General features: G+C 39.3%; 2 protein-coding genes across 2 annotated transcripts; one reads left to right on the top strand and one right to left on the bottom strand.

The window, feature by feature from the left end:
• Positions 1–1,030: 1,030 nt before the first annotated feature.
• rcvrna (recoverin a) lies at positions 1,031–2,327 on the bottom strand. The gene is made up of 3 exons (XM_070923135.1): positions 1,947–2,327; positions 1,256–1,367; positions 1,031–1,149 (listed from the first exon to the last, which is right to left on the bottom strand). The coding sequence occupies exons 1-3, from the start codon at positions 2,325–2,327 to the stop codon at positions 1,031–1,033; spliced, it is 612 nt and encodes a 203-aa protein (XP_070779236.1).
• A 4,394-nt stretch (positions 2,328–6,721) lies between these two features.
• LOC139300509 (germ cell-specific gene 1-like protein) lies at positions 6,722–13,953 on the top strand. The gene is made up of 5 exons (XM_070923632.1): positions 6,722–7,025; positions 8,884–8,931; positions 9,382–9,534; positions 12,375–12,486; positions 13,650–13,953. Exons 1-5 carry the CDS (start codon positions 6,722–6,724, stop codon positions 13,951–13,953), a joined length of 921 nt encoding a protein of 306 aa, XP_070779733.1.
• The last annotated feature ends 260 nt before the right edge of the window (positions 13,954–14,213 follow it).

Here is a 14,213-nt window from a genome sequence, read left to right as displayed (position 1 = left end):
CGTAATTTGGGTGAAATTTGCACTAAATTTGGTTGGAAACCTGGCTAGCGAAGTGACAAAGAGAGAAAAAACGGTTTGTAGTTTGAATGGTGTAACAGATAAATAAGTTGTAAAAACTTAATGTTGTGCCTTTTATGCAGATTATTAAACATTGTCATTGACGTTACATAAGCCTAAGAAACATGTAGATACTGCACTCTGTGTTTGGACAATCTAAAGGGTGCAGCAAAAACATACAAACAAAATATATTCTTGTTTCTTGTCCATTTGAACCAATGAGCTAACAAATTCATATTTAATTCAAGACAAAAATATGTGATATAAAGGTATCTTAAAACATGAAAATCACGTGATTCTACTAGATTCAGAGATTAAGATTAAGAGAGATTAAGATTTAGCTGTTGTATAATTTATGTGGTATAACAAACTCCATTACCAAGATGGATTCAGAGCACCCAAATTGATTTTTCAATCTCAGGAATAAGTGAGTGAATTAGCTTTGGCTAAGGCTATCTTACTAGCTAGCCTTAACTAGCTGGAGTGCAGTCGCTTCAGTTGATTTTCAGCTCTGTTTTCTAGTTGTTATGACCTTTTCATGCTGTTTTCCCAACAAAATATACATTCATGGAATAGTATTGTAATTTCTATGGTAAGTTAAGATGTCAAAAACGTGCATCCTCCGACAGTTTTGAACAAACATACTGTGTTTTGGCTTTGTAGAGCAGTATAATGATGTTGTTTACTTCATGTTTAATACAGATCTACAGTGTAACTGCACAAAGTTTCTAACTTAAAGAGTTCTTCAGCTTCTGTTTTCTAGTATCAAATGCAATTATCTAAATGTTTCCTGGGTACAGAGACAAAAATGCAAAAAATGAGTCCATAAATTAATACATTTTTTAAAAAAAGAGAGAGAGAAACGTGGGTCAAGCGGACAATCAGCCAGATCATGTTAGAATGTAAACAGAAAAATGAAACAGTCTTTAACCACATGAGGAGGGCTTTGTCTGCCCCCTTTTACGCCCATTTACTATTGCTTCTTCTCCTTCAGCTTGTCTTTAATTTTCTGAGGCTCATCATATTGTATCAACCGCAGGATGTCCTTGTTGTCCATCACACCCTGAATGAATTCTCCCTCTGAGATTTTATCTGGAGAAAGACGAAAAACAGCACAAGCAGAACATCGTCAACACATGTGAAGGTATAGAAAAGCTTCCAAGCGGCTGTTAAAGGGAGTTAATGAGTTGTGAGTTACCGTTCTCCTTCTTCCCGAAGAATTCCCAGATTTTTTCAGCCCTCTTCTCCGGCGTGTTTTCATCCTCGGGGAGGTTCTTCTGGTCGTCAGCAGGAATCATGTTGAATATTGACTACAGGAGAGTAATTTTAAAACACTCTTATAACAGTACATGCTTAATTTCACCATTAAACACAAATTATACACATCCTTAAGAACATAAAGGATCAATGTAGCTTAAATTGAATATTTGACACAATTTTTACAGACAATAATTCAAGAAGATAACAACAAGGACTTTGGCTATTACTTATTCCTCTCACAGTATAAGGATTTAAAACCATGTAACCAAGTCTACAACATTAGGCACTCATTAATTACTTACAATCCCATTCAGCTACATAACAAAGCACTTTTCTTGTGTTTGCATTACAGAAATCTTTGAGGGAATAAAGGCGTAAATATCAATACGAGGTGATAGATTATCTGCCGAGCAGAAAGTTAATTAATTAAACCAAATTTTGGAACAATATACCACCTTGTTGTCAACGTTTATACATGTTAACATGGTGAAAGGCTTTTGGAAAGAGTCTGAAGTAATTAATTACTGCAGGGATAAAGGAAATATATATATATATATAATATCTCAAATACTTTATGTTGTGAGTAACAACGATATACTGTTCATTATGAAAGAAGAAGGAATAAGTACCCTAACAATCTCTAGGATTTCATTATTGCTGATGGTTCCATTCCCGTCCACGTCGTACAGGGCAAAGGCCCACTCCAGCTTCTGCAGAGTCTTTCCCCCGGACGTGAGGTGCAGAGCGACTATGTACTCCTTAAAGTCCAAAGTGCCATCTGCGTTGGTGTCAAAGCTCCTGAATACGTGCCGTGCGTACTCCGTGGGGTCTGCGTTTGGGAAGAAGCTGGCGTAGATGCCTTCGAACTGCTCCTTGCTGATCTTCCCGCTGGGGCACTCCTTCAGGAAGGACTGGTACCAGGTGCAGAGCTCAGCCTCGGAGTATTTCGTGTTGGATTTCAGATCTTCCAGGAGCTCCTTCGATAAAGCGCTGCTCTTAGTATTCCCCATCCTGCAAACTGACTCTCACAAAGGTGAAACTTCTTCTCCTTCTTGCCTCTCCGTCCTCTTCCTTTCCTGTGTTCGGGATTAAAACCTCTGCAGCGCTCGTTCGAGTTACCCTGCTTTGTGTTCACCCCTCAAGGTGCCAAAAGGGATTATGGTCCTCACTACCTAAATCCAGACAGCTGTCTTGAAGATTAAGGGGATAAACCACGTCACACCACTATGACACCTTTTTGAAGACACAGTTAAATGCTGGAGGTATAAGCAGAGGATTAAACACAACAGGTGGCTAACACTGTAAAGGTCAACATCTGGGAGACCTTTTATGCCTTTTGCAGCTTTATTGCTCAAACTGCAATCCCATCTGTCGTCCCTGGGCTTAATAACTCACTGTGATATTTAGTTACATCAAACTACACATAAAACATGACTGGGAATAGACGTAGCATGCTGTCATGCGTTTGTATTCATTTTTTGTTTACTTGTTTAAATGCAGTCCATTGTTTTACTTTATTTTAATATTTGGCAGTGTGGTCTCATTGCACCTGAATATTTATGTAAGCTTTAAATTAATCTGTGGTGCTTGTGAAAAAAACGTATTTCTTGTGGCAACAAAATCTATGAGCCAATATTCAAAAATAATAAGTAATATAAAGCAACTGTGATGAATGATAGTGTGATAACTTATGAAGGTTTGTCTAATACAGTAAACAATCTTTATCTGGTTTTGACCTAAAATGAAATAAAATCAATTAAAAAGCGTCACATAACCTCATCAATTTCTGTGTAGAAAAGGATAAACATACTTTAACTTTGAGTGTACAGGAGGTCATATGCTGAATAATGTTACTCACCTTTAAGGGTACATTTTGGATCCACATCATGAGTGTTAAATTAACTGAATTAAAAAGATTTGTGAGATACTTGTGTATCCAAAGGAGTTCCCCAAGGATCGGTTCTGGGTCCTCCTCTGTTTACATTAATGACACTGTATCACACTTTTATCACAGGTATTGGTGGCACCCATCTCGATGCCAATGACAGTCTTATATTGTAATGTTCAAACTACAAGCATAGCTATTAAACAGTAATAGTTTGCTTTTAACAATCTGTCCTTTTAAATTGTTTTAAATGCAGATAAAACTAAATGAATGTTCATGATAAACTGTTTTACTCATATTACGATTACTTATGTTCATGAGTCTTTTATTCCTGGTTATCTTAGCATCTTGGTTATTACTTTTTTGCTTGTCTGTTTGTTGGATCTTCATCTAGATCCAGCAGACTGACAATGAAGGTCTTTAGAAAACAGGAACAAGACATTACCAGCACTAAAAGAGCAGTGGGGGATTCAGAAGCAGCAGGCTGGACGGACGGACGGACGGACGGACGCTGGGGGTCGTTGCGATGCTCTGCGTGGTTTGGGCTGCTCCTCCACAATGGGATGAGATTATCTGCGTCTCCAGTGTAATAGTCTCAGATCCAGATTACAAGACCATCTGCTGCAGTGGTGCCAAAACCACAACGAGTGAAGGCAATTAAAGAGCCGGGAGGAGAATATGTGCTGTGTAAAGGCAAAGTGTTGGGATTGTGGGAGAGCCGTTAGTACTGCTAATGACAGAGGTGGAAGAATGTCTGATTAATGTGAATTGTATTGAGGTTCAATGACACCTAAAGCCACACTAAAGTATTCAGGACAAAGGTGAGAGAACAACAGTATTCCCTGTGTACTGTTAGATGTGTGTGTGCAGAGGATCAATAGGGTCCAACTGTTTTTTCTCAAATACTAATACTTATAATAAAACTTAAAAATAGACTTAACCTGGTTGTTCTCGTTCTTGTGTAGTCTTTAAATGTACCTGCAGCTCACCTGTCTGTGTGCTGGTTAAACTGCTGCTGCTACCAGGATTTATATGATAAAATGATGAATGACATTCACCAACAAACTAATCAGCCGTACGAGCTGCGACTACTTTGGTTCTTCTTAAAAATACACCTGTGAGAGGAGAGATAATTCCCAGCGTACTGTGAAGATGTATGTGAGACAGATATTGTGACTGGCATCAACAGTAATCTGCAGTAATCTATCAGTGCCTCTCATGCCTCAGGGACCAAGAGGCCACTGCTTAAATCTGACACGATGGTGACGTGACGCATGGCTCATTATAATCCTGCAGCATGGACTGTAGTGCCAAACACAAATGATGACTTTAAAGGACAATTAACAAACATTTATTTGGATTTTTCTAATTACAATACTTCACTTTATTTTCCTCTACAACCACTGAAAATAATCTTGGAGTATCTGAAACTCTGCATATCTACCGATGTAACATCAGATTATGAAACCCCTGTAGTCTTTAAAATATCGTTATGTACTTTTACATAATTGCATAACATTTAGGTTTGTCATAAAATGCACAAAATGTGGTGCGTCTGTGTCAGGGGAAAAGGGGAAAGTTCAAATCTCACATCTGTCAGTCGTGCACTCTGATATTACAATGCCTTTCTCTCAAAATGGCAGGTATTTATTATGTAAAAAGGGATGAGTCTAGGAACTATTCACTGTACAACAGGCTTACTACTTCATCAAGTGTAATGCTGGACTTGTTCATCCTGTGTTTACATTTTTATTACATGGAAGCTAATGTTCAAAATAATCTCTTTGTATTCAGGGGAATTACTCAGAGAGATGCTGACTGCCCTCAAGTTTAAAGATGAATTTACAAGACAGTGAATCAACATTTACAGACGCAAATATTTTTCTGATCAAGAAAGCCAAGACTCCAAAGGCTTTGGGCTAAATGGTTTGTGGTGGTCTTGGTGGGACATCATTTAACATGGCTTTAAGCTTTAAAACTCAGGACCGTAGTGGACCAGGGTTGGGGTTGTCATGTATAAAACTTAAATTTTACTTCCATGAGTTTAACATGGTTAAAGGAGGACTGTATCTCTTTATGCTTTCATGTTTTAGTTAGCTGAAGACATGACGAGGTTTCTATGATTAATTAAGATTAATCTAGTTTTATTTCCAGGTTATACACGATAAGAGTCTGCAGTTCTGTGAGGCAGTGGAGGCGCAGCTATGCTTCGAGCTAACTGCTAATATCAGCATGCTAATATGCTCACAATGACAATGCTAGCTTACAATGCTAGTCTCAGCTGTACTTTGTGTTTTCTGCTAATTAGCAAATGTTAGCATTAAAACAAGCTAAACTAAGGTGGTGAACTTGGTAAACATTATACCTGCTAAACATCAGCATGCTAGCATTGAGGCATGTTAGCGTGCTGATGTTAGCATTTAGCTGTGTCTTAGTACAGCCTCACAGAGCTGCAGACTCTTAGTCTTGTGTCTTTATTTCCTGTCTTGTCAACCTGTCAGATTTATCCTGGGATCCCAGTACTTATTTATCACTCATTTATTTGCTCGTCCATTTGCTCCATATAACATCTCAGACAACACCATCTGATACTGGCAGGACTTGAGGAAAGGATGCATCTCACTTCTGCACTTCAGCTATTAAAATGACAACAATTTGGCTGCAGTAAATTACAGCTCAAACCAAAGGCGACACATTTGTTACTGAAAGTCTGAGCTGCATGAATTTTAAGACAAGTTTAATGGAGTGATGGAAAATCATAGAGAGGAAAAGACAAATGTTTCAGAGTAAAGGCGGCAGATGTTTTCTCCTAACATCTGTCATCCCCTTCACATACTTCTCAAAGTAATTTGTCTTCCTTTGCGCGGTGTATCCCGCATCAACAGGCTATCGGACATGAGGAGATTTTCCCTGCATGCACACACACATTATGGATGGATTTTCATATGAGACTGTACACATTATGTCACGGGTCACCGACTGTAAAACAGGCACTTGATCTTACGTTTGCGGCTGCGATTACTTTGAAATACGCTTTGACATGAAATGCAGAAAAATCAGTGAAAAGTAAACTTGTCCTGGATTATAATCTAAACTCATAGTAATCTTTTTTTTTTTTTATTAATATGCTCAAAGGAAGTCTGGAATATAATTTGCCATTTGTAATGGATAATAATGCAGGCAAAGATTTGTAGAAGGGGAGGAGCGATGGGGTTGGACGAGCAGCAGAGAGTGAAGAGTGAAAGAGTTCAAATGAAGCAGAGAAAAGCAAGGAGTCATTGGACTGCCATGGGTTTCTATTGTTTCTGTGGAAGCGGAGAGAATGAATCCTTTAATCAAGGTGGTAGCACATCATTAGAGACGGCGGAGGGATGTACAGAAGTCTCACCCAAGGAGCCCCAAACGCAACAAGATTATGAAGATTTGATACATCTGCTGGGAGGCGAAACACGGTGGCTACATATCGAAAGCCAGGATTAGTTGCCTTTTCATTTCATCTCCTCTGGCCTGGCCTCGACCATGAGGCTAGAGCGCGGGCGGCGGGCTTCTCTGGCACTCACCCTCAACTTTGTGGCGTTTGCTTTTGCCTTATCAGCGGTGACCACCAGCTACTGGTGCGAGGGGACCAGGAAGGTGCCCAAGCCGTTCTGCACAGGACCGCCGATGAAGGCGAAGCAGTGGTTCTGCATCCGCTTCAACAGCTCCAACATCAACGACAGCCGGTTGGTCCAGTATATCTTTGAGACCGGAGAGGAGAAGTTTCTTATGAGGAAGTTCCACACGGGCATCTTTTTCTCCTGTGAGCAGGCCGCCGACATGAACGGTAAGCCTGACAGCGAGGCGTTCAAAAACAGGAAGTGGTGATGGAGGAAGTCAAAATCTGACTCTTTGTCCGTCCACAGGTTACAAATCAACTCAGTTATTGCAAAAGCATAATTTTTCGTCTATTCATTGGTGAATACACTGAACGGGTTTTATTTATAGTAACATAACTTCATTTATATTTATTTATATCATGTTGAGACAAGGTGAGAAAACCAGTTGAAGTGCTGACGTGGGGCCTTCAGTCTCTCATTGATGTCTGTAGACCAAATAAATAGGTTTTGAATTAGAGCTTAAACTGAATTATTCATATTGTAAGTGACATTGTTATTATAGGCATACAATGAAAAAGGCACAAAAACAACTTGGAATGAAATCACGTGACATGTAAATAGACTGTATTATAGTATATAGTATTTTTTACATTTCTCTCTGTTATTTGTGTGTATAAATGGTACAAAATTGAACTGCTCTTTGATCAAATATTGAGTGATTATGACTAAAAATGTGTAATTGTTTTTGTATTTCGGGTTTCTGGCAGCTTTATACTTATTAACAAAATGAGAAATCAGACTTACAGCTGAGTTTGTGCTGAATTAACAGTTTAAAAGAATATAAAAGTGTAGAAGTACTCTGTTTCAAGTAAAGGTCCTACATTCAAAATGTTTAGTAAAAGTACAAAAGTATTAACTAGTAACTGAAGCTGTCAAATAAATGTAGTGGATTATAAGTATTAAGTAGCATAAAATGAAAATACTCAAGTAAAGAACCTCAAAATCTCACTTAAGTACAGTATCTGAGTAAATGTACTTAGTTACTTTCCACCTCTGTCTTTAGGTTTATGTTCGGGTTACTGAATGAATAACTGCAGATAATAAAATGGTCACATGACAACTGTTCTCCCATGCTGCCATATTAGACACTTCATACATGAAAGTGTTGCTTCAGAAGACGACAGGCCGCCGTCCTGTCAAAATAAAATAAAAACTAGAAGGCAGAAATCTTCTAGTTAGGAGCATAAAAAACACCGTCAGTCTCCTAATTGCCAAAATCCTGATCGCATCAAAATACGTGACATCGCCTCCAACTGTAAACCAATGAGAGGAGAACTGAGAAAAACACAAATACAGAATCTCATGTGAAAAAAAAAACAAAATGTGTTTTCGGAGTCTTTAAGTTTCTCCTGAGCTGGTGATGAAGCAAATCACTCAACACTACGGGAAACTGCAAGAGCTAAAAACCTCCAAAAAGTCTGTGTAGTTTGGAGTAACACAGGAGAACATGTGCACAGTATGTCTCTGTGAGTATCTGGGGAAGTGTAATTATTGTCCAAATGCAAAGAAGGAAAATACATACTTCATACTCATCACACTGTGTGTTTGTAAGATTTTGTTTTAGCGTTGCTAGCAGAGCGACTGCGAGTCAGAACCGGATTACAACCATTTCTCTTAGCGTCGCATGCAAGCCATCCCATTTGGCTTCATAAGCTCTGGTAATAAGACTGAGTAAAATTAATTTGTATAAGGATTTGTACGCAATTTAGAGACAAATTGTTTAATCTACTGACTTCCGCCAATATGACCAGTAAATGAAAGCCAGTTTCTCAGGAACTCAAAAACACAAAAAAGGGCCAAAACGTATAATTTGATGGTATCAACAATTCACATCTCCAGCTGCGGCAGATGGCTGTGCATATTTGCATAAATTCAGTTTTAAGATGGATATGCCCTGACAACTAAACTCATAATTAATACCAAAATATATAGTTTCCTCAAGGGGCCGTCCTATTAAATCATTCAGAAATGATCAACCTGTGAAATAATAACTTCATTTTACTGTATTCTTTCTTCTGATCACAGGGTTTGACTGTCGGGACTTCTCAGAGATTGCACCAGAACATGAAAGAGGTTTGTAAATTGATGAAAGTTTGACATTTTAAACTATGAGCGAATGTTTTATTTGAAGAAGGACTTGTTGCAACACTTACATGACTTCCTATATTTCAACTGTTACCTCGATTCCCACTGCAGCTGCAGTGTCACAAAGCTTTATCAACACTAGAATACATGCGTCCTTGGTCACATAAGCCTGTAGGATTGTTACATAATCCGGCAGAGCTCTGTGTTTCTCTGTGAGGATATCGTTCAAAGAAAGCATCGAAAAAATCAAGTGTGTGAAAAACAACCTATTAAATGTGATATGAGTGATGCTGCGTACATTTCACTAAATAAAAACAACCTAAACTTGTACTGTGAGATCTCTGCATGTCATGAACAACTAGCATCAGTAGCATGAAGACAACACAACTCAATTCAGTCTCCATGCCCCCCCCCCCCCCCGCTCCCTCTGTTTTCTAGGGGTCCTGTGGTTGTGTATAGTGGCTGAGAGTCTGTACCTCACCCTGCTCTTCACAGGCGGGGCTCTGATGACCCTGGAGCAGTGTCCCTGCTTCAGCATCATGAACAAACTGAAGCTCAGTGCCTTCGCCGCCTTGTGCACTGCCCTGTCAGGTAACGCTGCAAAAGACGCTCACCATCACTATCACTGTGACATCACTGTCGGCGTGGGGGTGTGTACACAGAGACCTGCAGTTCAACTGAATCACAGTGCAAAAGACAGGAGTCATCAGTTAGCTTGTTGGCCCTCTGAACGTCCGAATGTAAACAAGTATAACATACTATTCTTTAGGTATCTGAAAGTCCTGTTCAGGTCCCTGAAGGTGCCATCGACAAGCTGCTCTTTAATAGAGGTGGTTTGGTTAACCAGACAGACAAAAAGTACTGTTATGCATCACCTTTGTGATGCTTATTGCAGTTCGTTTTTGAGTGTGACATGGGCTCACTGTTGCCCCTTGTGGCTGTTGGGAGAAAAAACACCAACAGTCAAGTGTCAATGGGGGTTTTTCCATCCTCCGGCCTTGGGGGGGGGGGCAGTAATGAACCCATTACAGTTTGGATGTAATGTAAAGTGGTTGTTTTGGCAAATGTACATTTGGTTAACTTTCCCACTTCTGTTAAAAGAGCATTGTCTTTATAATATTAATTTAGATTTTGACCAGAGGTCCTTTTTTTTTTTTTTTTACAAAGGAGGGAGGAACAGGCCAGCAGAATATGTTTTCAGTGGTTAATTATTATTGTTTACTTAATTAAATTAGATGTTGTTGTGTATTAATTGTTGTGTCCCTTTATTTTTTATTCATAAAAATTCTAATAAGAGCTATCTTTAAAGTCAATTTTCATGAAATCAAACTATTTATGGTCAGCATTTTTTCAGTAATAACCATTTAATGTATTTATGTTTAGTAATTACTTCTCTATATGTCTATATAGTAGCTTTCATTGTTAGTGGTGGAGTCCGCCATTCCTGCGCTGGATTCAAATTGCCTTCACACGCATGACTGTTTGTGATTTTCTCTCACTGACTCAGCCTCACTGCTGGCTGTTCAGAGCTTTAAGTTACTGCTTACTACTTTTATTATAAAAGAGTCACAGGAAATGCAATGCATTTGTCACTCACTTTTAGATGGAATATGATTTTTATTTTTTGGATAACAAAAGGACAATTCAAAAGGTCATTGAAATAATAACTAATTTATCCATTTAGAATAGTTTATTAATGATTTAAAGCCAAATTAACATTGTTAATATCATTCATGTAATTATGTGTTTTTAAATGCATCAGTTAACAGATAATTATTTACTGAAAGAATCAAATTATTCTGGTGGCACACTCAAGCCTCCATACATTACTCTTCAGATCATTATCTGATTTACACAAACTGTGATATCATTGAGCTTCACCCACCAAGGATCAGCTCAGTCACTGAAATTATTTTTGCAGTTCAGCCTCTGAAAGGTCTTTTCTGAGTTTTACTCTGAACGATGACCACTGGGATCACTCGACTAAATCCAGCTGGGCTGAACCAATCAAACGGGTGAAACCACAGCGGGACAGCCTGTCACATAATGTCAGTATAAACTGTGATTCCTGCCATAAATCTGGATTAATTCCTTGGGTTTCCTGTTTTTGGAACAATGTCTGTATTCCAAAAAGCTGCAGTCATCCTTATTGAACTGTGCTTAGTGGCAAATAAATGCTGTACATTTCTGCAACTGTGAAACGTTGTGCATCAAACAAACATAGCTTTGATATTTAACAACCCTAAATACTATATTAAAATAGACAAAATGCTGTATTTTATTAAAATAAATCTGTTGCATAAAGATATTTTGCATTTGTAACGCTTATGTAAACATTGAATAGATGGTTTATATCACACTATAATGTAGTTGTATGCAGATAAAAGGACATCTTAAGTTTTTAAGAATGTACAGTAACTTCTTCTATGAAGACATATTTTATATTGTTGAAAAAGTATCTGAGCACCTGAATATGTGACTGGTGCATTACAGGAAGAGAAGGAAAGCACAATTTGAATAAAAATGGGAAACCTCCTGCACACTTAATATTTGTTAATTTACAATGTTTCAGTCTGTCAACATTCATCAGATACTAAAGGTTAGAAAAAATATTATTACAGCCATTTTACTAATTTGTCCTTCATTGTCTGTCTATATACCAGCATCCACTGATGGGTGACTTACAGGAGGAGTTATATTTGTTGATAAATACATTAATAAACACATTATAGTTGTTTATTAAACGTTTATACTAGTTATAAATGCTAAATATGGGGTGTTAAAGTAAAGTGTTGACAAGGTGCTTTTAAATAACAAACATGGAGATGTATTTTAGGTGAAGACAGCTTTGTGAAGGAGCAGGGCAGCAGGTCAGGTGGAGTCCGTCAGCTCCAGCGAACACACAGAGCAGCTAACTGCACCGCGTCCACTCACTTCCTCGGAGGATTTGCTGGTTTGTGGACTAATCGGATTGGAGCCGATGCAGCGGTTTTGGGCCGTGCCAAGACCTGCCCAGAGGAGCTCCCTCCCGCCCCCCTCTACTCCCCCATCCCCTGACTCCCATCCCCCCCTGTTGTTACGAGTTAATCCCAAGAAAAGCAGCTGTGGGGAGGCAGACTGCTGGATGAGAGAGGGCCAGGATCCGGGAGGGAGATAACAGAGAGGCCGGTTCGCCTCATCCAGAGTCTGTCTGAATATCACACAAACCAGTTTTTGTTCAGGGACTGTAGACAAAAGACACTGCCTCAATCAGTCAGTAAATATTTGGTCATTAAAGATCTCTTTCCGTTTTTTTCAAAGAAAACTACAACCAGTGCACTTCATTTCACATTTGCAACATATTATTAAAACAATCAGTAATTTGTGGATTAAATTGGGTTTTCAGGTGTACATATTACTGATTACACACACTGATTTGCTCTTGTTCTCAGGCCTTTGTGGGATGGTGGCCCACATGATGTTTACCACCATATTCCAGCTGGCTGTTGCTATGGGGCCAGAAGACTGGAGGCCCAAGACCTGGGACTACAGCTGGTCTTATGTGTAAGCACTTTCTACATCTACTGATTATTATTTATGCTGATTTCTTAGGAAAAATAATAATCAGCATATACATCCTTGGTACATTTACATTTGATGTATTTTTCTGCCCCTTACATTAGTGTTCACTGGGGGGTATGAATGTTTGGCTCCAACTGATGATGTTAGCACTGCATTTGACGTTGTTAGGCGTTTCTTTTTGCAGTTAGTCTCGTGTGAAATTTGAGCATCCCGTACGTTTCACGTCTGCTTATGTGCCGTCACCACAACTTGACCCATGAAAGAGAGACAGCGAGCGCTAGCTAACGTCAGACCCACTCCTTTAATGCTGAGTGACTGAGAGCTGCCGATCAGCGCTAACATTAGCAAGCTAGGCTAACTAGGTCCACTTTCAAAAAAGAAAACACAAACTTAACAGTGCGATTGGCCCTCCCATATGTTTAGCGTTGCAAAGGGACAGATGTTATAAATCGTGAAAGATACATAACTACACAATATCATGATATCTGAATGTGGGCGTTGAAAACGTGTGCTAATACACAGCTAATCACAGCGGAGACACGGTTACACGGCACAGTCCAGCTTTTGTATGACATGAGCTTATTATTGTGTCTAATTTCTGCAGTGACATAAGCTAATTATTCCACATTATATTATAAAAAAAACATGTATTACATAGTAGGCTGAAAAGCTGTATTTGAATTCATGTCTATAAATCAGCTTCAAAGCAAAAACTAGCAAGTTTAGTGGTCATCTGTGGCAACTGCAGATAATGTCAAAAGTTATTAACAACAACCTGCATCATCGTACTGAAAAGTTAAGCATCAAGCTAATGTACTTCTGCGACACAAAGTAAGCTAGCTGTAAGCTAGCTGTAAGCTAGTTGTAAGCTAGTTAACGCCGTAGGTAGCTTAGTGCTTTGATCGTCTCTTTTAATCTGATATCTGCGGGGGACGTAGTGGTGTCAGGTCATATGACCTCCTCATAAATGTGTGTTCCCAGCTTTCAAATATATATTGTAGGCTGTGTGAACCAATCAAGACCAAGACTTCTGACCTTAAATTAAAAAGGGTCCCTCGTTCAGTCACTATTTCTATATTTCTAGATAATAAACTGTTTTATCGGCTTTGACTTTGGTCTAATGCTGTTTTCAAACCTCTTCTCAGCTTAGCGTGGGGCTCCTTCGGCACCTGCATGGGCTCCGCAGTGACGGCGCTCAACAGGTACACAAAGACCATCATAGAGTTTAAATACAAGCGGCGGAACATCGAGAAGAGCCTGATGATCAAGCAGAAGATGATAGAGCTGGACCTCCCCGAACAGATGTGGGACATGTACCTGACCGCTGTGCCCGCTGATGCCGAGGCACAGCTAGAACTGCCCGTCAACGGCCACAAACCATCCACAGGAACAACGTATGTGGTCGAAATGGACAACGTACCAGAACAACAAGGAGAGGCGTATTGTTAAAAATGGAGTCACTGTCCCCGTCCCCCACTGGAAGAGTTTTCGGGGCTGATTTCGTGGACCTAGGTTGGCTCTTGTTCCTGGATTTAAATTTCTAATACAGGAGAACATGTTGTTTGTTTTGTTCCTCGCCACACATCAAATGTGTGTCTGGGAAGCCAGAGGCCAGATTCTTTCTCCGGAAATAATGTAACATGGTCGGCTTTGACACAACATGTACTTCATTAAATCTTCCCATGCAACGCTATTTGTGGGAGGAAGGT

Source organism: Enoplosus armatus, chromosome 17 (genome assembly GCF_043641665.1).
Source record: "Enoplosus armatus isolate fEnoArm2 chromosome 17, fEnoArm2.hap1, whole genome shotgun sequence".
NCBI classification, from domain to species: domain Eukaryota; kingdom Metazoa; phylum Chordata; class Actinopteri; order Centrarchiformes; family Enoplosidae; genus Enoplosus; species Enoplosus armatus.
Note: the sequence above shows the minus strand (reverse complement) of the source record. Positions and strands in the feature narration are given on the sequence as shown.

Excerpts from the sequence above, each read along its gene's own strand:
- rcvrna (XM_070923135.1), bottom strand. The coding sequence starts at position 2,327 with ATGGGGAATACTAAGAGCAGCGCTTTATCGAAGGAGCTCCTGGAAGAT. Across the intron at positions 1,368-1,946 it reads AAATCCTAGAGATTGTTAGG|TCAATATTCAACATGATTCC; the intron begins GTACTTATTCCT and ends ACTCTCCTGTAG. Across the intron at positions 1,150-1,255 it reads CTTCGGGAAGAAGGAGAACG|ATAAAATCTCAGAGGGAGAA; the intron begins GTAACTCACAAC and ends GTCTTTCTCCAG.
- LOC139300509 (XM_070923632.1), top strand. The coding sequence starts at position 6,722 with ATGAGGCTAGAGCGCGGGCGGCGGGCTTCTCTGGCACTCACCCTCAAC. Across the intron at positions 7,026-8,883 it reads GCAGGCCGCCGACATGAACG|GGTTTGACTGTCGGGACTTC; the intron begins GTAAGCCTGACA and ends TTCTGATCACAG. Across the intron at positions 8,932-9,381 it reads TGCACCAGAACATGAAAGAG|GGGTCCTGTGGTTGTGTATA; the intron begins GTTTGTAAATTG and ends TCTGTTTTCTAG.